Raw genomic sequence first — 27,837 nt, forward strand, 5'->3', positions numbered from 1 at the left:
TAAGACCTTGCAGGAGGTTTTTATTGATCAATTAAATTAGAATAGGCAGTGTGGGGAAAGAATATAGCACCAAAATTATGACTATTTCATAATGAAGTACTCGTGTCTGATTATGTTACTTATTTTCTTACACTAGTATATATAAGGAGGCTCATTACTACAATTTAAAATGTCTAGTAAGACAAAATTAAAAAAGTATTTTTCTTCTATGAAATTATGCATCATTTTAGGCATTATAAATTCTCAGATTTAAAAAATTGGAATGTAATTGTTAATTTTGGTTCTGTGTCTTTGAGAAATGCATTCAGCAATCCATACAATATTCCTGCATTCTTGTTCCTTTAACTTCACATAGGCATAAAATATTCCAAAATGAAACTGATTGTTGAATGCAAGCACATTCAGCTTTACCTGCAGAAAAGATGAAACAAGTGTTATGATAAAATATCAAAGAAAGCAAATGTGATTTTTGTATGGTAGCTCTTCTGATCAAGATTTCTATGTAACTTTGCAACTATGGATATATTTAGCAGTCTCTTGAGTGTGAATGTAATTGGAGTGTCATCTGTGGATTAATTTTGGTAATAGACTACAGCAACATTATAGGAAATAAAGGACAGTGGTAAATACCTTCCTCAGTAGACTGCTCAAAAGAAATTTCATTATATGGAAGTTATATGAAATGGCTTTTGGATAAGCTATCAGGTTTGACAGCCCTAAAACTAGTCTTCAGAAGAATGTCTTAGGATTAATTTTATTTAAAAAGTTAAATCCTATTTTGATTCAACCTTATGTTGACAGCCATAGAAAATCCTTGTTCTTGAATACAAAGATGAATGATGCAGTATAGCAGAATCAAAAGCCTAGTACCTAATTCTTGTTATAAATATTATTCCAGATGCATAACTTTCTTTTTGCTATTTTAAGGTGAGAAACTCTTACCTCATGTTCAAAAAATGCATCTTCCAGTGTCTTGTCTCCAGTGCCACTCCCTACACCTTCAAACACAGCCTTGTATTCCTAAAAGCACAGACAATCATTCCATGGAAATAAAGTAATTTTACACTCTGCGCGGCACAGGCACCTTACATTACTTTATGAATTAATCTGCATTAAGTAGTCTTTCTCTATAGAAGAACTCATGTATAGATTGCAGTTCTTCATAAATCAAAAGTTAAAAGCATATAGTCAGCAAAAGAAAGAAAAATCATATTTGTTCTTGTATTTCTTACTGTCATTTCCTACAATTTAAATTTACTGAAGGCACTAAAAGAGACTTATTGTAGAATGACACATGACCTTTCACTCCTTTGGACAGAGAGCACTGAACTTCTTGTACAAATAGTATCCATCAGAGCCAGAGCTGTAAATGGAGCCAAAATGCTGACTTCTGATCTTCACATAGCTGCTCATTTCATTTCCAGTACTCAGCTGGATTTAATTTACCTGCATTAATATTGTCCCCAAATCCGTTAGTCTGTTATGTCATCCCAGAATATCCTGTGCATATATACTTGACTTGATTTCTTACATGTTACATTTCTGTTTAATTTCCTTCTCTGAATGTTTGGTTTGTTGTTCCCATAAAGCAGAAGTGCAGTATAGGTCTACTACAATGGTTTCCAAGTTCATCTAAGTATCCCACCATCACATGGATAGTCTTAATCTGTACCACACTGACAGGGTAACTCATGATTCAAATGTTCTCCTTATGCACAAGATTAGATGTACAGCTCCAGATTTATGGGGCTTTCTGTAGAAAAAGCAGTTGACCAGAAAACATTTTGCTTTGTCCACCTACTTAGAGGTAGCACAAATATTATAGATAGAGTACAACAGTTAATTCATATATGATGTTGCAGGTTGATTAATCTTTAATAACAGCACTATTTGCATGGATATTAACAATTTCATCTACTTCTTTGAGTGGATTAGTGATTCAGAGAAAACTTTTCAGAAAGGAATTTCTAGGGTACACTAGCAATAAATCAGCTTTGCAATTAAGTGTTTGATCAGCTCACTTTAAAAGAACTTATGCCAATGCTCCAAAATCTTGAAGGCAGCAGCTGTGAAGTGAAGCTAAGTTTGGGGAGGGTTAACGGAGTAGGAAGACTTTTCTTTACTAGGATGTGATTTGGTCTTATTTAAACATCATTGTAAGAGGAACTTTATATTGCACTAAGGTAGTAATATGTCTTCATATTGAAGGCCTTGGATTCCATGCTCATCTTGATGGGAACCTCAGTATCTTTGCTGATTATTTTCTCTCTCAAAAATGCTTTTAGCTTATGTGAATGCTCTTTAAAATTTTGCTGACATCAAGAGATATTAAGTATTTGTGTTTTGTCTTTTTTTTGTTAATAAATTAGTTTACTTACTGCATAGTATTCTGCAACACACTTCACTTGCTCATAGTCATCTGCATTGGCCAACAGGTGTAAGCCTTCTGGGTAAAGTTTTCCACAGGTTGGATACAGCTTCTCTCGGTCATCTTTACTCAGCTCAGTGCCAAATGAATTAATGGTGATGATAAAGGCACGTCTGTCTGCCTCAAACTTAATATGCAAAAAGAAAAGAATAAAGAGGTGTTATTAGACATCTCATTCTAAATTAAGATGTGGATATTTTGTGGTTTTTTAGTAAGCCAAACTATGGAAATTTAATTAAAAAAAAAAAAAAGTGGACTTGAGAGCATTTGAAACACATCTTATTTTAGAAATTGTAAATCTTTCTTTGCAAGTTTGGGTTAAATTTTAACTAGAAAATCAAACAGGGTTTTCCAGTCACAGCATTTATTCTGAATTTTTGTACTAAAAATATCATCTCTGCTGCTTCATCATTTCCCTGCTTAGTTACCCAAATGTTGACAACAAAAAATCTCACTCTAGCATATAAGAGTATGAAATAATACTCTTATAAATAATAATAATACAGGAAAGGACCAAAATCAATAGTATTGTTCTGGGGTAACTCAACATGCTGTTGATAATAAAGGTTGAATAAAAATCCTGGAAAAAAATAGTTTCTGAATGCACATATTTAAATACTAATTAAATAAGGTAGAAGGAGCTGCTTACTTGCCAAGCTAAAGTTTTAAGTGTTTCAAGTAAGTTAATTTTTAATACATAGAATGGAAAGCTCTATGTCTTCTGCCAGGTTTAAGTGCCCGTAGTATCTGTATTTTCACTACAGTAGTAGATTGAAAGTCATACCAATGTCTAGATCTCAGATTGATCTTTTGTACAAGGCAAAATTTGACTTGCCATTCTTACAGCATGAATTAAAAAAGCAATAGTAAATAAAAATAACCTTACTCAGTTCTGTCTAATTTAAATTTTTTCTTCTGTCTTCAGATCTAAATTGACTGTGGTTTTGTTTCTTTCATTTATTACTTACTTTCATGTTGTAAAAACAGCAAAGCCCTTGTTAATTGCAGTGATTATGCAGGGAAAATCTTCCAAGCAACGTGTATACAGTATATGCAAATTTTAGGCAGTTACAAAATCTCTTATGCTGTGAATATTTGAACTATTTTAAGCACAAAGGTGCTCTTTTCTGTTGAATAATAAGGCTGCAGTTGCAACACAAATCTACCACTTTAGCTATTAAATACAAATTCACAGATCTACTCCTGTGTACTAAAGTGCACAATAACAGGAACCAGCCACCCTCTGGCATTGACTTTGGAGTAAGGAAAATGAGTAAACAATAGAGAAGAAAATAAGTGTACTTGAAAACAATTCTAGCTAATGAATAACAGGGCCAAATTTCACTTGCCTTATTAATATGAACAGGCATATCAGACCTAGTGAAACTGTTTTAGAAGGACAAATACTTTCTTTTTTTTTAACTCATTAGAGTCATGTAGAATCTAGCTGTTAGATTTGTAATTTTGTTTTGTTTTGTAAAAAAGCATTCTAGATGCAATTGCAACTAATTCTAGCAGGGTTGGGTTCTGCTTCTGTTGGCTCCCAGTTTAAGAAAAATTACAGGACTATTCCAATCCATACTTTTCAATTCATCAAATTACTGTCACGTGATGTGCTGCATAGTGAGTAAGGCCATGAGCCAGTTACTTGGTGTCTTGGACCATTTGACTGCTGCAGGTAGAGGTGGAGTGAGAGGATTTACTATTTACTAAGTGCTTGAGTTTCCATATGGGAGACTGAAGCAGCATGTCTGCTGGTTCACAATTAGCATGGGCCTTGATAACAGGCACAGCACTGGCTGCAGGGCAGTCCTGCAGTTCCTTGCCGATTTCAGGGTTAAACATGCAATGTGTGTTGTCCGTGCTGGAAGAGAGATCGTCAGTACTCTTAATGTCGAAGGTTGGCACTGTGACAGGTGGTGAAGGGAGGTGGGCAGCTAAATACTTCAGTCTCATTCTGATAGAGTCAGGTTAGTAGTTTTATATATAAGATTACAAAATAAATAGCAAGTATTTTTTTGAATAATTAAACTTTGGCTTTTTGTGAGTCCAGCCATTAGCAATCTGCTCTATGTGTGCCTTCAGATTATTAAAATGTTATAGAAAAGGAAATCTTCTATAGAAAAGTTTATCCTCCTGGCTGATTGACATTAGATAGGGATTTTAAAGAAGCTTATCATAGACTAAATTGTTACCACTGGTATAAAGAGAGTTTTACAACATGCTTAAAGTAATGTTGGTGAGTAATCTGCTCTGAGGATGAATGTCTAGCTAAAAATGAACTTTCTGAAAAATCTGAATCAACTATGGGAAATGTCTTTATCTCTGCCAGCCAATCTCTTGATTTTATTTTTCAGAAAAGCATTATCAAAATGCTTGATTTCTGTACAATTTAACTTGATTAGGAGTATTTTGTTTAGAACATAAACTGAAACATTGTGACCTAGTTAAATAAAATGCAAAATTGCAATCTCTTTTAGGATATTGTTTTGTAAAATGTAGTTTAGACTCATTCTTCCTTCAGGAATTAGCTCCCATGGTTATTTTCTCGCTCCTAAATGCAAACTTTCATTGTGATATTGTCAGTGAATTTTGTTCAGCATCCAGGGTGTAAATTTTGTTTATTGAGAAAAAAAAAAAAAAGACTGCTAGAAGCGAGTGGGTGGTCTGGCTCTCAACCTCTGCAAAGAATTGTGATAGATCATATGGGGAAGAAAAAAAAAGAGAGCTGATTGCTGAGAACTCAATTTTAGAAAATTCTTCATTATTTCTTACTGTAACAGAGACCAAAATATCATTCACTATTGCTATGTGTATGCTTTGGGGAGAAGTACATGAGAAATTTTTTATGTAATGGAAAAAATAAATATTAAACTTTTCTGAGTTGAGATACAAATATAACATAGTACGTTGGACTTTTTTATGTGACACTAGTTCCAAAGGTTACTCAACTCTAACTTCAACCACTAACTTGAATAGGAGAGTAGACAAACATAATAGTGCCATGAAGCTTAAAGGTTATTGATTAGTAAATACACAGTAATGCCAGGCCTTAGCTATACCAAATTTAATTTTGAGCTGTAGGAAGTAGAAGAACATTTTTTTTTTAGTTTTTCTACATAATTAAGAAAAATGTTAAAGGGCAACAGTATGAGATTAGTGAACCATTTACTCTGTTCTGCTCTTTATTATAGAAAAATATTAACGGAGACTGGCTTCTCCCTAGTAATGGCCTAGCTGCTTCTCTAGTCAAGAGGTAGCAGTCATCCTAGAACACATCTTAGAAAAACAGGTATATTTAGAGAAATAAACATTTGACAGATAACTTTGGAAATGGAGAGAGAAGGAGCAGGGAAAGCAAAATAAGATAATGACAACATTGTGAAGTACTGTAATGTATAGAGACTGAATTTTTCTTACCTGGAGAATAGGTCTCATTATTTCTGCTGTAGTGCCACCTTGTTTTTCACAAAACTTATAAAATGCCTCAAGATAAGACTGCATGAAAGCAGAAGAGAAATATTTTAAAAGCTGCTTGAGACCTGGACCAGGATAGCAAATAGTCATGAACGTCATTTTAAAATACTTCCATTAACTCTCATAATTCCACCTATGAGTTCACATTCAAGTATATGCTAAATTACTTAGCTCAATTGAAAGTCAAAATACTAAACTGCAAATGTCTTGTTATTACAATTTGAGTTCAAATGTTTTCAAAAACTAATAGGACAAATATTATGTTTTATTAGCTCTCTAAAGAAGGAACTTTTTGAGCTCCATTGAGTTTCCACTGCATAATAAGCAGATGGCTGAAGGAAGGTCTTCATTTATAGTATGTGGAGGAGGGGATTTGGGCATATGCCATGGCTGTTGGGCCAGCAGTATGAGGATACACAAATTAATCCCTACTGCTCTACCCTAAACCCTGGATTAGGACTGAATAGCAGACAAAGCTTCTGTAATACTGGTCTGCAGAGCCCTCTGGTCTATTAAGGATTCTGGCATCTGCATCCGTTTGAAACTACCTGTGCAGGAAGGACACAAAATATCTCAGAGATGGTGTTCTTCCTGCCTCTCCATCCCCCAAAATACTGTCTTAGGGAACATTTATGTTATCAAAATTCTTTTGCTACAACTTCATACAATCTTGTTAGAAGAAGCTGCCACTAACTATGCAATTAAGTGAATTTTAAATAGAGATGTCTCAAGGGGAAACTACTGCATGGAGTTATAGCAGATCTGAAACATAATTGATCACATGGACAGCTGAAGCAGAGGAGAGAGGATATATTAATAATTTAGAAGTGTTTGCAGAATAATCCCCCTAATACTTAGATGAGCAAGAAGAAAAAAACCCAAAAAAGTAGGATTAATAAGTGTAAATATATGGTCATCTACACAGGATAAAAGAATAAAATACGTATGCTAACAAATGGGAAAAGAGTGTCTAGTTTAGTAGTACTGTGAAAGAATTGAAATGCATGAAAAAAATTAAAATACTTGGACATAATTGATGCTGTTTTGAATGAGAAAAGTAGCAAAATATTTAAGAATAAAGAATTGGCTTAGGAATTTATAAATATAATTTGTAAGACAAACAGAAGGGGGTTTTTATTTCCCCCAATACAATCAGATCGCTGTAAAAATATACTTCTTGCAGTCTGGGGCATCCACTGTGAAAGAAAGACAAAAAAGAATCTGGAGAAAATGTGCCAAAAGGAATCATTAATGGAATGAAGTATGTATAACCTTTAAAGAGACCATCTTAAAAGTAGTGACCTGTGTGCTAATATTTGTAAAATACTTGGAAAATGCAAGGCATGTTAGATTCAAATTCTTACAGCATTGTGCTGTAGCAATGCTAAAGAGGATTTAAAAATTAAGAAAATAATACAAAATCTTTAACTAAAAATCATGTTAGCTAGACCCAAAACAATTAGATCTTTTCAAATCACATCTTCCTTATGAAAATAAATATTAACCAAAAGTCTATGTAGGCTCACTTAGGAGCTAACAGTTCTGTGACATTTGGTGGATAACTAAGTTATTCATAATCATGGATCTGGAAATTAGGCTGACATCTAAAGCATTTTCATTAATGAGATATTAAATTGGAATGTGGATGCAGAGCTAAAATTTGAAAACTCCCCAAACAGTGGAGTAGAAATGAATGGAGCTGAGTTGGATTCCTGGACTTGAAATCAGCCAGATGATCTCAGACAGCTTGCTTTATCTCACCATACTTCTGTTTCCTCATCCATAAAAGAGGGTTAAGGGACCTTTCCTGAGACACTTTGAGAAACCCCAAATATTATTGTTATGTTGCAAAAACTTGCCTTGTACAGTTTGTTGCGCATTATTTCAATGTTCATTTCATCCAGGTCATTTTCAGACAAGCAGTCTTGAAAGAAAGCAGCTGAAAGCAGAGTTTATAATATTACAACATAAATTTGCATGCTGATAATATATACCTCCTGTCTATTGCTCACCAGTGTGTGAACAAGGATCTGAGGTTTCTGTTGCACAAGAAAGAGTGATATAACAGAGAGGAAGAGAAATCCGCTTGATTTTTGCTTTATCCTCCTACTCCCTCCTTTTTTAATGAGAATCTGCAGAGAGGGGAATCAATCAGTGCTGCAGCCAGAGTCCATGCCTCCAGAGACAATCAGATGGGAATGCTAATGAAAACTGTAATCTTCCCAGAAGTATATGGCTTGGGTATTATCGAGATTTTCTAGTGAGGGACATGAAAAATAATTTTTGTCTTAAACCATGCAGGTATTCTACAATGGTTAAGGAGAATCTTCTTTCCTATTTTCCCTCTTCTTTCAGTACGTCTGTAGTGGGGGAAAGGCAACAGGTTGCAACTGGAAAAGGGCACAAGCTTAAACCTTGGCCATCTGTACTTCCAGATCCTCTGCAGAACTGACTAGACAGCAAGATTTTGAGCAGGAAGACAGTGGATGCAGTTCATTTGTGCAGCTGGACTATTTAAAAATACTTTATTCATTACCAAAAAAAGTGTGCCAATCTCTCACTGTGCCTGAGTTATGCCAGTGGAGCAGAGCAGTGCTGCATGTCAGTGTCGTCTCAAACTGTGACAATGGAAGACAGTATTTAGGGAGAACATGTAGCCATGTTTTGTGGTCTTCTCCCTTCCTACTCTTCCAACGTCCAGATTTTGGATGGAGAACATCAGAGGGTGTGGCCCTGAGAGTTTCCTTTAGGATCTCCTTGTAGATCTATTTCCCTTAGATTGGTCCCATTGTTTTAAAGACCTAATACTACTGTCTTCTTTTACAAACTTGTTTAGCAAAAAAAAGTTCCAGAAATTTACTAGCAGCTCTGTAAAAAAGTGGATTAGTTTACCTCTTTTAAAACTAATTTTCTGCTGGAATTTGGTGTTCTGAAGGATTTGGTAAGCAGCAGTTTGTAGCTTGCTATGGACAAACCACTGCCCTCAGGGCTCTGTAAACCTTGCCCATATCTCTTTATTACTCTTGTCCACTCCAAAATGAATTCCAGCCTTTTTAGTCTGTTCACCCATGGCAGCACTGTTCATTTCAGCTGACCTGCTTTGTCCCTTCTTTGATTTCACTGCACAGGGTGCCAGTGCCCAGGCACTGGTGGGGGTATGCTTCAGGGTGGCTTGTGTGAAGGAAGACCAGGGCTGTCCTGTGCTGGACACAGCCAGCTCCAACTGGGATCCTCCACAGCCAAGCAGATGTATCTAAAGAGGGCCTACCTGAGAGCCAAATTGGGACCTTTTACAAATTATGATAGAACAAGAGGTAATGGCTTCAAACTGAAAGAGAGTAATTTTAGATTAGATATCAGGAAGAAATTCTTTACCATGGGCGTGATGAGACACTGGAAGTGGCTGCCCTGTGGAGTTGTGGCTGCCCTATCCCTGGAATTGTCCAAGACCAGGTTGGATGGGGCTTTGAGCAACCTGGGCTGGTGGAAGGGATTGTAATCTAATCTTTCAGGTCCTTTCCAAGCCAAACCAGTCTTTGATACCATGAATCTAAACTCTCCCTGCTCCTTGTAACACTCACTGCCTCTCTGGAGGGATGTTGATACTAAGGGGATAAAGGAGAATAGCCTGGAATGAAGGAGTAGCAAAGGCTGGAGGAAAGGTGTTTTCCCCAAGTGTCTAAGTGTTTCTTTATTTTCTGTTTGTTTCCTATTGTCTGGATCAGTAATTAATTACATTATATAATAATAAATCAAGTTAATTTTCCCCAAGTTGAGCCTATTTTGCCTGCAACAATACTTTTTAAGGATTTTTTTTTTCTGTCTAGGGCCAACATATCATACCATATTGAGAAGCAGAACCCAAAACCACTCATGGTCTGAAGAAGAGGGTACATAATGATTTCGTGTTCAAATTCATCCAGTTCCATCTTATTTTCAGTACCGTTCACAGTAGTACCCCACAGCTTGTTATGTTTTGTTTATGTTGACTGCTGCAGCACATTGAGCAGAGTTTCATCTTAATTTCATAATGCGACATTCCCAAACTTTACTCTGTTTTGCTTTTCTGTATGTTTGAACCATGCCCCAGTCTCAAGAGGGAATCTAGGTTCTACCACAATATACGATATTGGTAACTACCTGCTTGATCCTTAGTAAGGATATATTTTAAAATTATAGATATAGGTGTTAAAAAATAATCTAGATGCTCTAAATCAGTGACTAGATGGGATATAAAATCTACACACTACACTTCTTGACTAACATGTTTTCTTTATGTCTGCTACCCAAGGTGGATATAGAAACTGTTAATTAATGTTACTAGAATATGTCTTGAACACCACTTCAGAAGTGCTTGATTCACACTTCATATTTTGTGTTACCAAAACACAATATATCCAGTGGGAAACATGGTATTCTTAAGAATACAGGATTAGTAGTTTTAAGAAGACAGTAAGAAATTAGTTTTTCTACCTAATGGTGTGTCAACCAAAATTGCATTGAAGAGCTCAGTGGGGTTTGAGGCAATGCTGACGGCTTCCATTTGCTCAAAGCTCCCCAGTGGATGGCACTTGGGAACAAGTTCAGCTATGGGTCGCTGATGTAATGTGCCAGTTATTAAAAGAATTACGTTGTCAATCATATAGCTGTATCTGTATTTGAAAGAAAAAGTAAAAAATAAATATCTTTATAATGACTTTTATTTTGAAAAAATGCAAACCCAAGATTTTTGAAAATTAGAAATAATAGTAAAGTATTATTGGTATGTATATTCACTCTGTATCAGCAGGTCATCAAAAATCAACACAATTTTTTAAATAGCAAGTAGGTAACAACATTAGTTTTAAACTACAACTGATTTGGAAAAGAGACACTTTTAAAGAAGGGGTTACTGAAATGTGAATATAACAAGCATAAATGTATTAATGAAAAATATAGAAAAATTAAATATATGAAAAATATAGATAGATTCTCTATAACAAATGACAATGAGTGGAATCAAAAAGTAAATCACTTGGGCTAGCAGCTTCTCTCGTTTGGGCTTTTCTTATTTCATATAGACCATCTGGACTGAGTATCCTGAGGCATAGGAATCTTAGCATGAGAACAGCAGATTTCATACAGATGGTTCAGTCTTAGACCTTTCTTCTCAGCTTTAAACATCCTCCAGTGAGGAAACTAAGGACAGGTTCTCACAGATTTCTTCTCTACCATTAAAATTTCTCTTTTCAATAGAAGTTTTCTATCAGCTTCTTACCAGTTTTATTGTCAAAGAAGCTGATAAGACTTGTCAGTGGCTTGGAAATGGGAACATTACTCCCTTGGGATATTTAGGACAAGGATGCCAGTCTTCAATTTGTGTTCAGTGATATGTGTTAATTATCTTAAACCAGTGTCTCCATCATTGAAAAAAAACCAACAATGTGCAAAGGTTACACATACGAATATACACATTCATGCTGAGTGTGAGAAAAGAGCTGCAGTAACTTTCATATTTTCACTTTAGTTTCCCTGAAATAAAACATAAACATTGTATGCCTACAGATCACAGGTGTCCCAGGGCCTTCTTTAAGATTCCATTGGTATATTAGCCTAAAACTGGTCAGATACACATGACCAAAAAAAAAGGATACTTATTTTTCTGTTATGATAAAAATGCTCCCTGAAAGTAAAATGAACAGTCAATTGGTCAATTGTTCCTGTTAAAATATATTGAAAAGATACAATCAAGGGTAGTAAACTTAGGTAGAATATTCTGTTGGCATTTGGCTAATCCATGTTGTTATTCTGTTATAAAGCAGATCCCTGTTTTTAAAGTTGTTTAGGCCATTCATTTACAAGTTTCATCTGTTTATGATGATATTAAGATCAGAGCTTTCTCTTCATCTGGCATCAAACAGCAATTGAACATTTAAAAATAGCTACTTGGATCTACGTATCTTGCAATATGCAACATAAGGTTCTGATTGTAATGTTCAAATAGTATAAAAAGTAGGTAAGTGGGGGATGTGTTGTTGTTCTCCATTTTTAAAAAGTCCTAGAACTTTCTACATGCCTAGGAGTTAAATCACTGCCCTTTATATCATAAAATTGTTAGTCTTGCATGAATCACGCCCCTAAACTTCAGTTTTGCAAGTTCTCTGACTTAAAAGGTGTTTGAAAATTACAATCATTTTCCCCAACATCTACCACTTCTCCTGCCACTGTATGCATAAAAAATATGCTTCTGTTTTTTAAAATAAGTAGTTTCAAAGACCACAGTTGTTCATACACATATATAGTTACAGAACATATGTTTGCACTCAAGTATGTAAATATTGAAGTATCAAAGTAATTTTGCTAGGTTTGAAAATTAGTAGAAACTCCAATACATTGCATTTACACATTTATAACTTTTAACTGCCTTTTTTTTTTTTTTTTTTTGTGGTGGGAGGGAGAGATCTGTGTGGTAAGATATGTGGCAATATTACTTACGTGATAAAATTCAGAAAAGTGGCAAGTGGTTCAAAGGCATGGTTTCTAAAGTAATGAAATTCCGTGAGCAGTTTTGCTTTCAGTTTATCATCAATAGTGGAAATAGTGAGGGGGCCAGTTTCATTAGCCAAGAAGTTACCATAGTCTGTAGTCTGTAGATGCAACTTCAGATCTGGAATTAGATTCAAGGAAGATCATGAGAATAAACTGTCACTGTATTGTCTGCAAACCAAATAAAATACCTAAATATTAATTTCTTGTATCTTTTGATATTAAGCATCTGATCATACTCTAGTGTTTTTGCATAGATTTAATATAGTGTAAAAGCAAAGTTAATACAATTTTGTACTGCCTTCTACCAGTAAGACTTACTGCATACTACAGGAAAGAACAAATAGTTTATGCCTTTGTCAGAAGTTTCACCAGCAGCCTTCCTTTTAAGCCATAACATGCAGAGTGTTACTTACTACTGTCTTTAGTCCCTTCCCCTTCAGGTTTGTTCAATGTTTCAATTTTACTGATTTGTACCATTATAATGCATCAGTTGTTTTATCTGCTGCACTCCTATGGACTGGTATATATCAATAGGAATCATCCTTTAACTTTGTTAAGATCTTAAACTTTTGTATGAAACATTTACATCTCAGGTAAGATAATAGTCTTCTGTTATCAGAGTGCCTGAAGAAAAGGAGAGAACACATCTTGCCTGGTTTACATTCTGGATTCCAAATGGCTTCTGCATTGGCTCCCTTGAAAGGGCAGAGTTATGCTCTCTTAGCGTTCCTGGTTTGGCTTTGTCTGATTTATGGCTGCGACTAGAAAATCCTAAGAATCTGTTCCAGAAACTTGGTTTTTTCCGACAGTCCATTTGAACTCTCAGCCCTAGTGACTGAGGAGAATTAGTTTTTTAGACCTGTCCCAGTTGAGTAGGGGGGACCAGTTGACTCTGTATGGGGGTGATCAAAGCTGTGTATTCTACCCCCTCTATTCATTCCCCAAGGACAATGGGCCATTAGCAGCAGCTGCCCAGGGAGTCATTATCACCTTCACACTTAGCCTGAGGGGGCGGAGCTGCTAATGGGCAATCAACAGTTCAACACCCCCTGGCTCCCAGAGTTAATCACCCATTGTGTGAGTCCCCGCCCAGGGGGAGGGACTGGGTGCTCCCTGAGGTTACATAAGTGGTGGGTAAGAGGACTTTGGTAACTTCTCGTCGGATCCAGAGCAGCAGCAGGACCTTGACAGGAGGAGATCACCGCTCTCGCCCAGACCACAGCCCTCGCCTGCACCAACAGGTTTTTCATTTCCTTTTACTCTGGACTTGGGGGAGCCACAGGAGTCTTAGCACAAGGGCAAACAAACCCCCTTGGGTTTGTGCCCCAGGACACTGGGTTATACTGCTGGGTTTTTGTGAGTTGAAAGCAATTTCCCTTTTGTGTCAGTGTTTTTATTGTAATATTATTATTATTAAATTTTAGCTCTGACTTATAATCTCTCTCTTGTGATGAGTTCATTTTCCCTGCTGGTTCGCCTTTAAACCAGCACAAGACCGTAAAGTTGAAAGAAGCTTTCATGCTATCAAATAATTCATTTGGCAAATTTTCTCTGCTAGCCATTTTTTACCATGAGGCAAAAGTAAGAATTTGAATCAGTTCCTAGTGTTCAAAGCAGTTTAAGATTCCGTTTTAGAATGCCTCCTGCTGCAATGCATAATTATGTTCAAATGCTATATTAAAACTATTGTAAATTATAGATTGGGATACTGTTATATGATTTAGGGATTCATAATAATTAGATTCCATCTAAAACCTGAAGTGATAGTTAGAGAAAAGGACAGCAACACTCCCACTGACTGAAATAAAGGTGTACCTGTAAGGGAAGTTAATTTGCAGTTAGCAAGGTATGCATTTATCGGTACAGTAGGTACTTTTGCCTATTTCCCCATGTGTATACTTTCTTATTATGCAATAAGGTTGCCTACACTGATATGTAAAGCAAAAGAACTAGTACATTATGAATTCAAACTCCTACACCTAGCACTCTAGCTTACTGAGATAAACTTCAGATTTTTCTGTGCAAGTTGGCTACTACTCAAGGTTGCTCAGAGCCCCATCCAAACTGGTCATGAAAGTTTTCAACCTCTCTGGACAACCTCTTTCAGTGTTACACCACTTTCCTTCTGAAAAATTTCTTTCTTATAACTAGTCTGAATCTATTCCCTCTCAGTTTAAAACCATTACACTTGTTCTATTGTTCTATTGCTACAGGCCCTACTAAAAATTTGTCTCTATCTTCCTTGCAAGCCTCCTTTAGGTACTAAAAGTCTGCAATAGAGTCTCCCCGGAGCCTTCTGCCAGGTCAACAGTCCTGACTTTCTCAGCCTTTCTTCATAGGAGAGGTGCTCCAGCCCTTTGATCATCTTCGTGGCCATCCTCTGGACTTGGTCTGACAAGTCCATGTCCTTCCTATGTTGGGGACCCCAGAGCCAGATGCAGTACTTCAGGTGGTGTCTCATGAGGGCAGAGTAGAGGGGAAGAATCACCTCCTCTGACTTGCTGGCCATGCTTGTTTTGATGCAGCCCAGGACACAGTGGGTTTCCTGGGCTGTGAGCATACATTGTCAGCTCATATCTGACTTTTCATCCACCAGTACCCCCAAGTCCTTTTCGCAAGTCTACTCTCAATTCCTTCTTGCTCCAACCTGTACAAGGGATTGCCCTGTTCTAGGTGCAGGATCTTACATTTAGCCTTGTTGAACCTCATGAGATTCCCACGGACACACTTCTACAGCTTGTCCAGGTCCCTCTGAATACCCTCCCTAAGGTGTCTAAACTGTACCACTCAGCTTGGTGTCATCTGCAAATTTGGTGACGGTGTACTCAATCCCACTACCTATGTCATTGATGGAGATATTAAGCAGTACTGGTCCCAGTATGGACCCCTGAGGGTCACCACATTGTCAGCACAGCTCCATCTGGGCATTGAGCCATTGACTGCAACTCTCTGGATGTGACCACTCGGCCAGTTCCTTATCCACCGAATAGTCTATCCATCAAATCCATATCAAATCACATCAATACATTCTTGGCTAGGACAACCTTACTCAGCTAGCACTCTGGATCTGTTAGCATTTCTTTAGATCTTCCTTCAATAAACTGAATTTATGCTAGGAGTGTAAATTTATTGCTTCTTAAAAGTACATACATGATCATAAAACTATTTACAAAAGAAGGCAGAGGTAATTGGTCTTTCAATGGTCAGTCAGATTTTTGGAAATAATCATAGTTTCAGCACAGGCTTCTGTGTAGCAAGAAGAAAGAGAATACAAATATGAAAAAAACCCCAGTGAACTAAAGAAAGAGAGAAAGGTAAGCAAGATTAAGAGATAAATAAAAATGGAGAGTTGTACCCAGCAATTATATGTAAGATATGTAAGACCAAATTTTTTTAAAATTACTAATATTTTTATTTCACATCTGCATTTCCTGTGAAAACTTATCATTTTTATTTTCTTGTTTTTTGTTGCAAAGAATGTAGTAATACTTGGCATATACTGAGATTAGATAATATTACTTTATTACATGTAGAGGTCTGAATTCCAACTTTCCTCAGTTCCTTTTCAAATGAACCACAGTATGAACTTTAGTCACACTCTGTAAAAGCTTTTGAAACATGGTTTTCAGGGGCTTACTACCTAAAGCAGACTGCAAACCCCAAATATCAGCTCCAGCTATTTACCATTCTGAAGTGTGCTTAGCATCATCATGAGATGAACAGAAATAAAATCTGTTGATTGAGAGTAGTTTGACAAGACTTTGTTACCTTCCCCAGTTCTCAACTGATTGACTGAGTGGCTTCAAAAACCATGGGCTAATATAAGGCATAAAAATATTACCTATAAGACACTAAATAACCTTACCCAGCTCTTAAAAGCTAGGAAGACACTGTTATACCTAGGAATATTGGATTTATAACCCTGTCAATTCCACAGCCTGCTTTATAGAAGTATTTCTTTTAATGGAATTAATAAGTGCCAGCATGCATAGTGTATGTACGAAACAATATTCTATGCTGTCTCATGGCCTTGGCCAAAATAGGTGAGAAAACAGCCCCTCCACAAGTGCCAATACCATGTAATATCAATCAGAAATGTCATAATCAGAGTTCACGTCACAACAGAGTTCAGTGCAGCTCAGAGATTGAACTGTTGGTCTTAAATGATAGTCCTCTCTTTGCTCCTGACATAAATAAGACCTGGGGACTAATGCAGTCAAACACTTTTACTAGTAACATAACCTGTTGACCCATCAGGATTAGATGGCTGAGCACCACAGGGGCCTCAGACATTCCAATTCACCAAAACTTTTTATCAATGGTAGCTCTTCCTTTTCTTAGGTCCTCTTAGAGACCTACATAAGTCTCTGGGGTTTTCAGCATGTCCATAAGATCCCTAGGAAAGAAAATGCCTTTGCTTTAGCTGTCAATATGATTGTCATCCATCTGCATTGTGTGTTTCTTCATACAGTTATATGCAGGAAAATAATATGTAAGAAAATTATGACTTTAATTAATGTGATTTTAAATCACATGATTTTACTCACGATTGAACAGCAACCAAACACAATTAACACTATGCCTAGAGGGAATTAGTGAGCAGAGGGAAATTCATTTAAGATGAATGCAGTTAAGACAGGAATGATCCTGATCAAAGAGTATTGTGAGAACTTGAGCAAAGTGTTAACCTGGTCTCCTGGCATCAAGCACATGGGAACTTGTCTGACTCCTCACTTTGATAGCCAAATAGCCAACTACCTGCAGCTTTCTTTGAGTTACTCTGTTGTTTCAGCCACCACATGCTGGCAAGCCCTGGCTCTGGCAAGTTAAGTAAACTTATTTCAGTGATGCTGGGAGCAGAGCTGGGATGCTTGTCCTTCTGTGACAGTCTCCTTTCTACAGAGCAGGAGTCTTTCCGTCACACTAATTAGCAAGGTAAGAATAACACACTTAGTTTAACACACACACACACACACTCACCCCAGCATATTCTACTTCAAAGTCTGTCAGCAAGGGTGTTCTGGGAATCTCCTTCCTTTGAAACAGGTGATAATATAGGGCCAAAATAGTAGCATGCTGCCCACAGGATAGCTCCAGAAAATTATAGTAATTCAGCCAAGCTCAAAAGGATCTGTAAGTTAGGCTGGAAGCCTGTCTGTATGGCCCTGAATTGAGAGGACACAGTGGTATCCTAAGTCAGTTAGCAGTCTCCTTTTATTCTTTCCCTTACTGTTATACTGGGTCTATGATTATCAAGCAGATATAATGCACCAATCTACAGCTTTTCTTGTGGTTTTTCTGTACTGACTTTATGGTTTTCTCTCCAGAGATAGCAAAACCACTTTTAAATTAATTGACCTTTTTTGTCTATTTATGGATTACTTTGAGTGGTTTTGATTTTTTTTCTGCTCGTTTGTTTTAGCATATTTATAGTGTTTTTAACTTAGGCCAGTTTTTTTGTGGTGTAGTGCTATGCCACAGAATGCAGAATGGGATAATTTTATTACCTTTTAATGTGAAGACATGAACTGGTGCCACTATTGGGCAGACACCATCGTACTACAGCACAAGTCCACTGCTGAATCTTGTCAATTGAAACAAATGACAATGTATGAAATTTATTTTAGAGGTAGGGGTCTGTGGTTTTGGTGCATTGCGCACTCATGTTGCAAGTTCGGTATTACACCATCCATTCTGTGCAGAGATAAGCATGTTTAACATCATGTACAGATCCAAAATTTCTCTTAGTTTCATTATAAATAATACATTTGGTAGGTAACTGATGGGAATCTCTTAGCTGTCTATAATAAGCAGAAAATATTACAATTGAGAAAGGGATGTAGCTGAATAGAGAAAAAAGGGAAGTGACAGTAGGTAGAAGAGATGTGCTTGTAGGAAGGTTTATGACGGCTGCTGCTTCTGTTGCTGAAATAATTTGCATTTTAAAATTGAATGAACACTAGAAAAAATAAGGTTAAAAATAGAACTTTTTGTTCTATTATAAATCTTAGTTAGAAGAGAATTTTATCTCTCTATTGTTATCTGTCGATCTGCTGCATGCCATATATAATATATATAGGTTTATATAGCTCAGAAATGTTTGGAAACTATTTTCTTGTAGCATGACTTAAAATTTAGATAGTTTTTCTTAACCATTCTTAAATTATCATGAGCAAGTATTCTTCTGGGAGGGGCATAGGTAGTTCTTTACTCTTGTGTGTTTTTAAACCTGTGTATTTTCTTCATATTCAGAAGTAAGATTTTTATTTTTTACTTCATGGAGCTTTAGGTTAGATCATTTATTGAGCTCCTTTGCAGGGAGAAGTCAAGGGAGAACTAGGTTAATTAATTCCACCATTCTGTCCTTTGTTTCTTTTATAGATATTTGAAACTCTGTTAGCTTTTTCTGAAGTCTGTATACTCATGGAGCAGGACTCTTTGACTTGAACAGTTAAATGCAATATCAAGAGTGTCTGTAAAGTCTTTAAGTTGCATTGATCACAACTGCTGGAACAAATATGATACAGAAACTCTTGATTTTGTCCAGTTGACATAAGGAATAGATTTCAATTCTCAGAGTGATCATATACATGTGTTCTGTGTGTCTAAATTGCCATTGTATGAAATGGAGAGCTGATACAGCTCTCCAGGTTGTCAGCTGAAACAGGTACATGTACTTGGACAGCTGAATAGTGTCCAGATCCCACTGACTTTACTGACAATCTCTTCTTTAACTATGAAAGGAATTTAATCCCTCTGACAGGTAAATATCTATGTGCATTTCTAGGTGCAGTTGTTTAAATCTGCAAGATGAATCACAGCTTTCATTTTGGAGCCAGGTAAATGAACTTAATGTTCCTTTAGAAAGGTGATTATTTTTCTGTTGCATTTTTTTCCTGTTAAGTGTCTAGAGGCATGTCATATGATTCTTTGTACAAATCTGTCTTCATCAGGCTGTGACCAGTCTTGGCCATTGAAAGTTGTTTTGGAAACTGCTGTGTGTTTTCATTTTACTGTGGCAAAGTCACCTTGAAAAGAGCTTGCCTTTTTTTTTTTTTCCCCTTCCCTATTTCACTGTTTTATCTCTGTGGAGTCTAGTTTTCTCTTCCTGGTAAGCAGAATATCCTCCACTGCCCTAAAACTCAAGTAAGAAATTACTAAAATTATATCTTTTCTAGAGAAACACAAAGCCAAATGGTAAGCATTTAGTAAGATTTTGGGGAATATTTTATCCAGCTGAAATTATATGAAACTTCAGTAACTGAACTGTTCTATAGCATGGTTAAAATCTGTGAGAAGGTTACCAGTCTCCATGGGAACTCTATGGATGTCATTTTCAGACCTTCTCAGTAAACCAGAAAATCCCATCATCTGTATTATTTTACAAATTTTGGTCTGACACACAAATCACAATCTATGGAAAGCTATTAATTTAAATATGAGAACAGTTCCTCAAAGGACATCAGGGTTGTCTCTGGATTTTAAGATAAACTCTCATTACTTCAGACTTTTACCTTCCCTTCTTCAAATGTCTAAGCAGCAGTATTTCTTCCTAAATAAAATAAAACAAAACAGCAAACTTACCTTCAAGTGTCTCACATTGTGCTAAATTGACATAGTCTGCGCTTGTCAAGATCCCAGCTTTGAACCCTCGGACCAGACCCTCCAAGTAGCCATGGTCCACATTGAAGAAAAACTCTGAGTATCCTGGCATGGAGAAAAAGAGATTTAATCTCTCTGCTGGATCCTTTGTGGTAGGGAATATCTGCCACCAACTGTTCTTTTCCTCTTTGGAAGGAGTGACAAATAGTCACTGATTTCCTGCCAGCCTATGATTATATTTTACCAACTGGTTTCTTCCTGTTTCTTGCTCCTGCTATACTTCCAGTATGGTTGATGCTTACACAACAGCCAGCCAGAAAATCCAACTCTCTCCTCTCAGAGCCAGAAAAAGAATCTATTATTTTTGTAAGAGTAGCTGAAAAGGAAGTACAGGATTTAACCACTGCTTACAGGGATGCTCTGCTGTGATTGGAGAATGAGAAAGCATATTACAAAGCTTAAATAAAATTTTCACATTTCTTAACTGCATTATAAACAGGAAGTTATCTGTGAATACCTAGTGAAAAAGTATTTCACCACTAAAATAGTGGGCTGTGGCATAACGCAGCCTTTTCAAGGAGCTTAGATGGTTTTTTAGTGTGTCTGTATACCTTCTGATTTGTAGCATTTTTGCTTGCTAACAATTTTCTGTTGTTCATCTCTATAAATAAATAAATAAATAAGTACATGAAGCATAAGCACCTTATAATTATTACTGTGAGCATTAAATCATGCACATAGGTGGAAGGTCTTTGAAAGGTTTGATTTCCATTACCCTTGAGGGTCAGTATCCAGGATTTGCCTTAAATCCATAGTTTGTTCAAGTTAAAATACTCTGGTTGAATTCAAATTTAACACTTTTTCAGACTGCAGGCCTTTCAGACTTTGATTCAATTTAAACTCGAAATTGCTAAATCAATCACTTTTATACTGAACTGTTAAGTCTCTTATCTTTCAGATTTAGGTGCCCTGAAGGTGACAGTTCAAAATGGCTTTGCTTCTGTAGTTAATACAGTAAGTTCTTTTTCTCCCTAAATGCACTAGTGTATGAAACATGTCTACAAGCTTTGCTGGAAGGCAAAGTCTTATCTCACACCAGGTACTAGTTAGATATATAGTTACCTACAGCCTGGGAATGTTGTGATGAGGTGCCTGAAGACTGCTGCACAGCTGGAGAATTAATACCAACAACAAATTTCAACAACTGTCTGCCATTCTCATCTCAATGCAGAGACTCATTTTTCAGTGCTTTGAACACGTTTGGTGTTTTGTGTCAGCTGAACACATGCACCATGGCTTTACTATTGATCCTGTGGGCTGCAGTGTGGCTGCAGCAAGGGTTATGAGTTGGCAGCCACTGGGACAAGGCTGTGACTATGAGACCTTCTCCTGTATCCTAGGAGGGGAGAGACTGGTGAGAGCTTGGTACTCACCAGGTTATTCCTGTCTATACCACCCTGCTCCTGGCACAGCAAGACTTCCCAGGCTACACAATGAGGCATGAGGTGCCTGCATATTTACTGCCCAAACAGCAAATGTCTTCTTGGCTGGTTGACAATGAACCTCCAATGGGTAAGAAGTGGCCACAAGCCACCTGGCAACCAGCCTGAGCCAGGGGAGCTACTGCACTGTGAGAGTAAATTGAAATTGTCTCAGGCTGGTTATTACCCCACCTGTAACTGATGGCAGGGGAAATAATGACAGCATTTAGACAATTTAAAAAATCACATGCTCAGATGTGCAAACTGTAATTAGTTGGGAGTTCAAACAGTGCCTTGAGTATTCAAGTTTGCCCCTTGTAAATTGGGTTTGCAGTTTTAAGTCAGTCAGTTCTTAGCACTGCAGAGTTAACCCAGCTAAAGAAGGAGAGAGATTAGGCTTATTAGACAATAGAACTAAAACATCACCCTGCCCCACACAAACAATTTGGTTTTGTCTCACAAGTCTGCATGAGACCAGTGCTCAAAACCTCCTAATGCAAGTTTTCAGAAGAATTTTGTTGATTATATTTCAAAAGCTGGGGAGATTCTTCAAGATACATGGCCACTGTCAGTGCTTTCTTATTGACACGTGAAGATAAACACATTTTAACTTAAACCTGCCTTTTTGTTGTTGTCATAACCTTTGTTCTAGTGTGTTTTGCTTGACAGCCTCTGTTTTTCATCATTTCAAAGAAAAGGAATGGGGAGAGGTAAGAATAATTATTGTGTACACTAAGAGAAATGTTTGGGTTTAACCTACAGATCTCTAAATTGTGTGTTGCATAAACAAGTGACATCTCACAGCAGCTGAATTCAGGCCTCCCCCAGCTGCAATCACAGCATATCAGAATGTGGCACATATCCAGCTGGTGGCAGTCCAAGGTTATGTGGACGATGAGCTTCTAAAGCTTCAGACAGCAGAACCAGTGCAGAAGTGGCTTTGCAATATATCCTAAATTTAGTAAAGTCATGTGAATAATGCCTGGCAGGTGTAAATACCACTACTGGTGATCCTTCAGTAGGAAAGTGCCACCATAAATACTGACAGGACCACTTGAAGAATAATAACTCAGCAAAGGTTTTTAGTAAAATTTGTGTAATTTTGAATAATTTCAGGAAATTGCAAAATCAGGATAAAGTCTTGAGTGATTTTATCAATTAAGGGATAAGGTGTCAGATGATTTGATTGAAGTCAATAGACTGCATTCAGCAACACTAGAAAATACTCAGCACTCTGAATTTTTTGCAAAAAAATTAAGAAGACAGCTTTAGCACCATTTTAAACATTGTACATATTGTTAGGTAAGGCACTAAACTCTTATATAAAAAGTGTAAATTCAATATGTTGCAATCTATCAGTATAATGTTTATTATCTGCTGTTCTAATTTCTTACAATGAGTGGCTACTACTATATGGCTTTTTCACATTTTAGTGGGTAAGTTTTTATTAAATATTATTGTTCCTTATATTGATTAATTGATTTATATAGAGCTGTGAGTTTGCTTTAACATGTTACCATGTGAGAAAATATGATACTCTCACCTGTTAAGTTTGTGGAGTGCAAAGGTTGAGATATTTTTAAAAGAATTTCCTAGCAATGAGCTAAACAAATACTGATAGTGTGCTTGGGAGGAGAAGTTACTTCAGGTTAAGCAGCATTAGCAAAACAAAACTCTTCAGATCTAAGAGCATAATTTAACCTTTGATACAGCAAGTTTTCCAGAGTCTTTGAGCCAATATGCCTATATTATTTAACCACAAGAGGTCATTGTAACACTGCTGTAAGCTACCTAACTTCATTTATTTTTCACCTCTACCAAGACATAAACTTGGAAAGAAACACAAAAAATATATGAATTTTTAAATTTGTTTTCATAATCTAAAGTTAACCATGAAACTGACATATACTGATTATTTACTCAGAAGTGACAACAAAATACTTCCACTTTACTAGTATTTTGCTATATCCACAGATTCTGAGCTTCCTCTTTTATTTTTCTTTATACAATGTAGACAGCTCCTAGCCACGAGGTTAATTCTGAAGAGTAAATGACAAAGAATCAGCAGGAGAGTGAGTAAGTATGTCAGCGGGATGGTGACTAAATCACATGAATTCAAGATTTGTTTTTTTTTTCATTTGAAGTATGTAAAGTCGCTATTTTTTCATCTTGGAATCTTATTTAGAAGTCTATTTAGAACAACTTTAGGTAGACAGATCTCTCCTTAAATTTTGCTTTTGCCTATGCAGAATCAAAATTCACTTAAGTTTTGACTATGCAGTTGCTTACAAGATAATTAGCATTATGAGTGACATATTCACTCTTACCAGTACATAATGCTGCTTCAAAGTATAGATGAAACATATTTCTTCATTTATGTGTAAACTTTGGCTGTGGGAGATTTTTTGACCTAAAACTGGCTCTGTACTTCCTATCCTGTCAGTGGAAAATAAACCTCCCTTACTTGTAAATCAGAAGTGTTTTAAAGAGCATAACAGTGTTTTGCAGATGTTTCTCCCCCAAAATGGATTTTTTTTTTTAGATCAGCTAAGTAAAAATTATGAGCTGTTCACTATTCAGATTGAAACTCTTTTAATTTTCTAACACAAGTTAATAGTACCTAAACTGGTTTGGAGACTTTTGGAATGCAATGCTTTCAGTGGGTGTTTTGTTATGTATCCTTGTGTTGGCATTGAAAGGCAATTACATCAATATTCCTTAAACTTTTTAAATTCTGAAATGTTACACAGTAAATTTCTCGAGTGTGACCCATTACTAAAAATCTTTCTAAAATGTGAACTGCTAAAATACCTCATTTTTTGAAATAATAATAGGAGAATTCTGATTGCAAGATGTAAACTGAGATTCAGCATTTCTGAGGTGTTGAGGACCTGTAATTATTGTAAAATGAGTATCAAAGATAGAGGTGCTGCATGGACCCTGGCACTCTCTGTAGCTACAAGTATACTAGCATGGGTAGCAGAAGTGCAGCTCAGCTATGGTGAACACAATTATGTTTGTCCCAGTTTCTGAGCTTTGCTCACCTGCTGTCAGCCATGAAGAAGCAGTTCAAATGCAGTTATATCTGTGACCGCTTAAAAGTTAAAAAGTATATATATATATAAATAAATAAAATATGTTGTATTTTCATAAAATTTATGAAAATTGAAAATGATAGGATACACCTGTATAGACACAATCGAGCTCCTATGCTTTCTAGCTGTTTTTTCATCATGACAAAGATTCATTTCTATGCAGATCATCTTGAAATCTAAGCCCTCTTGTGCCAAATAAAATGTTGTGCCTAGCTGACACACCCAGTGCTAACCCGCACCCCAGCCAATGAACTCTGTCTTTGCTGAGAGAATTCACAGAAAAATGCACTCCCAACTTTTCTATCACTTAATCAGCTTTTGATTGAATTTACATAAAATACATCTTTTACTTATGTTCCCTGTTAGAAGTGTTGCTTTGATACTGGGTTCACAAGCCACTCACTGATGTTATGAAATATCAAATAGCTCCCTTTTCCCTCTCCATTGCTTTCAAAAGATAATCTAGCAGCTTTTTAGGTCAGCAAGCCTTTTGGGTTTTTTGGTCTTTGTTCAAGGAATTACATGCCAGTAATAAAAAGGATTTTATCAGAGACTTAGAGTGGTAAGTCTGTGGAGAGAAGCCAGGAGAAAATCATTATCAATAGATGCAAATCTAGAGTAAAGCAGATTTGAATAAACTAACACATCTCTGGAATGCTTTCAGAAGCGAAGCTGGAATTTTACAAAGTTCAAAGACTCCCTTACAGAACTGGGCCACGTTGGTCTGAATAATTTGTACTTTTGGTCACTGATGTTCACATGAACTCAGCAGCCTTCAGCTCAGACTCATGTTCTGGCTAATTCTACTGAGGATGGCAAGAATTCAGATCCTGTGTTCACCTTTAAGGTCCTCAAGCCTTTCTCTGCACAGTGGCAGTACTTTTTTCTTGGTTATCTTAATTTTCAGTCCTCTTCTTAAGAGGATTTCATGCAGATGAGCACCTTTTTCTCTTTGTAATAGATTAGTTATTCACTCAATTTCACAAAATTCACAAACCGGAGGTAGCATCTTTATATTCCTTTGGGGATCATGAAGGTTTAACCCTTGATGCATCCTGGAAACAAAATAAGGATGATAAAACATTGAGATAAAAGGTACAACGTCAGTGGTTTCTTCACATTGTATTGATTTCTAGCATAGATGCAAATTTCTCTGATAGATCAATAGACAATTAATATACCTCTATTCACCATCAACTTTATCTACTTCAGAAAACAGCCAGAAGATGTACATGACTGCAAACTGTAGCATTCTGTTAACATAACACTCGTAAGACTACAGATTACAACTCCTACATCATATTCCTTGTAATCTTCATTACAGTTCCATTTTCCATTTATGACTTCCATCTCAAAAGGTTATGAATAAAGTCTTAAAACTAGGATGTATTGCAAAATCAGAACTCAATTTCAACAGAGGGATGAATAGAATTTAACTTGAAGGTTAATATATTTCATTTAGTTCCATGAATTGGATAGATTTTAAAAGTATGTTCAGCCTCAGATTTAAGCGTGACGTGCTACAATTTTTTCACTAGGTGGAGCAATAGTATCTTTGTTAAAATGCTAGTCCTACTCTGAACTCTATTTCAGGATATATTTTAAATGAGACATTTAACTTGAGAGTGTATTTTTCTTCATCTTGATTTTCTTATTTTTTTTCTATTTCTGATAAGAGTTTTGCTAGCTCTGATACTTCTTAAGAATTATTAAAATGTAGAATTGTCAATTTTACTTCTTTTTTTTAGCCTCATATTCATGAATGTTATATAGCTGATAGAAAAAGTAACACAGAAATCAGTCCAGATAACAGCTTAGTATTTTTTGATTTTGTTGTTGCTTGGTTGTTTCATGTATGCAGTAAGAAAGAAAACCAAATTCTGGCTCATAACTTACATAAATACTTGTCCAGTTAAAACCAAAATATCAATTTACATGAATGCATATTTTTGCAATTTCTTCTTTACATTTTGTGTTTAAATATCTTTTCAGAGTATATTGCTTTAAAGTATAATTACATGAACAAATAAACTAAGAAGCCTTTCAATCACAGTCTATCCTTAATATTATTATTTTAGGAAATATATTGAGGGTAAGGTTTAGAATTTTTTCAGACAAGACATTTTTGTTACAGACCCTTCTCTTGATACCTGCATGTGTAATAAATCTTGATCAAAAGATTAATTAACCTCTTTTAGAGGTATGAGAAAGATTATATTATTTTGTAATAAAATGTCAAGGTGATAGATTTTAAATTTTTATTTAAGTCCATATATTTAGTTCACGGCTTGATTTACTTCTGTTATGCTATCTCAGTTCTTTGGCTTCAGGCCTAGAAAGTAATACCTGAACATATGTTACTCTCAGGATTTATGAAATGACTTCTAGTAATGGTCAGAATTAAATTATAATATTAAATCAATGTATCAGATTTTGATTCACATTGAAGAAGAAATATAATCTGATAATTCATTTGCTTACCTTATTTCCTCTATGTATAACAGAATCAAAATATATTTAAATATATTAAAAGGATTAGAAAACAAATAACTATCCGAGACAGTAAAGACAGCTTAGGACCGCTGCTGGAAAGGCTGACAAAATAAACCCTAATTTTATAAAGAAAGCACATAGAAATTATATTCTGTTACACTTTAAGAAGTGCCTTACTAACTGCTAAACCTCTTTTGTTTATAGATTCCTCTCTCTGTGGCACACTGAAATCTCATTCATAAATTAATCTCAGTCTTGAGTAAAACAGCCGAGTTAGTTTTAAACATGAATTTTTTTTTTGGAGATTTAGAGTTCTATGAGACCCTCTTTTAATTTTTGGTTAAACAAAACCATACATAAGTCCTGCTGCACCATGCGTGACTGAGCTGCCAAAGCAGAACATCATAAGGACTTAAACACTAAAAGAAATGTTATTCAGGGTAGTACTCAGGAATTCAAGTAAAGGTATTCAGGTATTCAAGTACTACTCAGTTAGATAAAGTTCTTAATATCACATTTTTCCCACAAACCCAAATGAGCACCTGAACCATAGGAAAGGTTATTTCAGAATGATTACTTTATTTCTATCATTTTTAGTAATGAGTCATATACTTTGGTCAAAAAAATGAAAAAAATAATGTAATAGTAATGCAAGTGTAGTAAATATTCTGACAATGCACCATTTACTGAAAACTGGATACTAAACCTTCTTTATGCCAGGGCCTCATTACCC

General features: G+C 36.0%; 1 protein-coding gene across 1 annotated transcript; it reads right to left on the reverse strand.

The window, feature by feature from the left end:
* ATP6V0D2 (ATPase H+ transporting V0 subunit d2) lies at positions 1 to 27,837 on the reverse strand. Its single transcript, XM_071553066.1, has 9 exons — positions 27,811 to 27,837; positions 20,018 to 20,140; positions 12,380 to 12,551; positions 10,379 to 10,557; positions 7,765 to 7,844; positions 5,849 to 5,926; positions 2,379 to 2,555; positions 943 to 1,020; positions 1 to 411 (listed from the first exon to the last, which is right to left on the reverse strand). Exons 1-9 carry the CDS (start codon positions 27,830 to 27,832, stop codon positions 250 to 252), a joined length of 1,071 nt encoding a protein of 356 aa, XP_071409167.1. The 5' UTR covers positions 27,833 to 27,837; the 3' UTR covers positions 1 to 249.

This window comes from Pithys albifrons, chromosome 4, assembly GCF_047495875.1.
Source record: "Pithys albifrons albifrons isolate INPA30051 chromosome 4, PitAlb_v1, whole genome shotgun sequence".
Taxonomy (NCBI): Eukaryota; Metazoa; Chordata; class Aves; order Passeriformes; family Thamnophilidae; genus Pithys; species Pithys albifrons.

What these genes read in the sequence shown, in the direction of transcription:
- ATP6V0D2 (XM_071553066.1), bottom strand. Translation starts at nt 27,832, where the DNA reads ATGAGGCCCTGGCATAAAGAAG. An exon ending in ACAATGTGAGACACTTGAAG is followed by an intron (nt 12,552 to 20,017) that starts GTAAGTTTGCTG and finishes ATCTAATTCCAG; the next exon opens with ATCTGAAGTTGCATCTACAG. An exon ending in TAATGAGACCTATTCTCCAG is followed by an intron (nt 2,556 to 5,848) that starts GTAAGAAAAATT and finishes TTGCATATTAAG; the next exon opens with TTTGAGGCAGACAGACGTGC.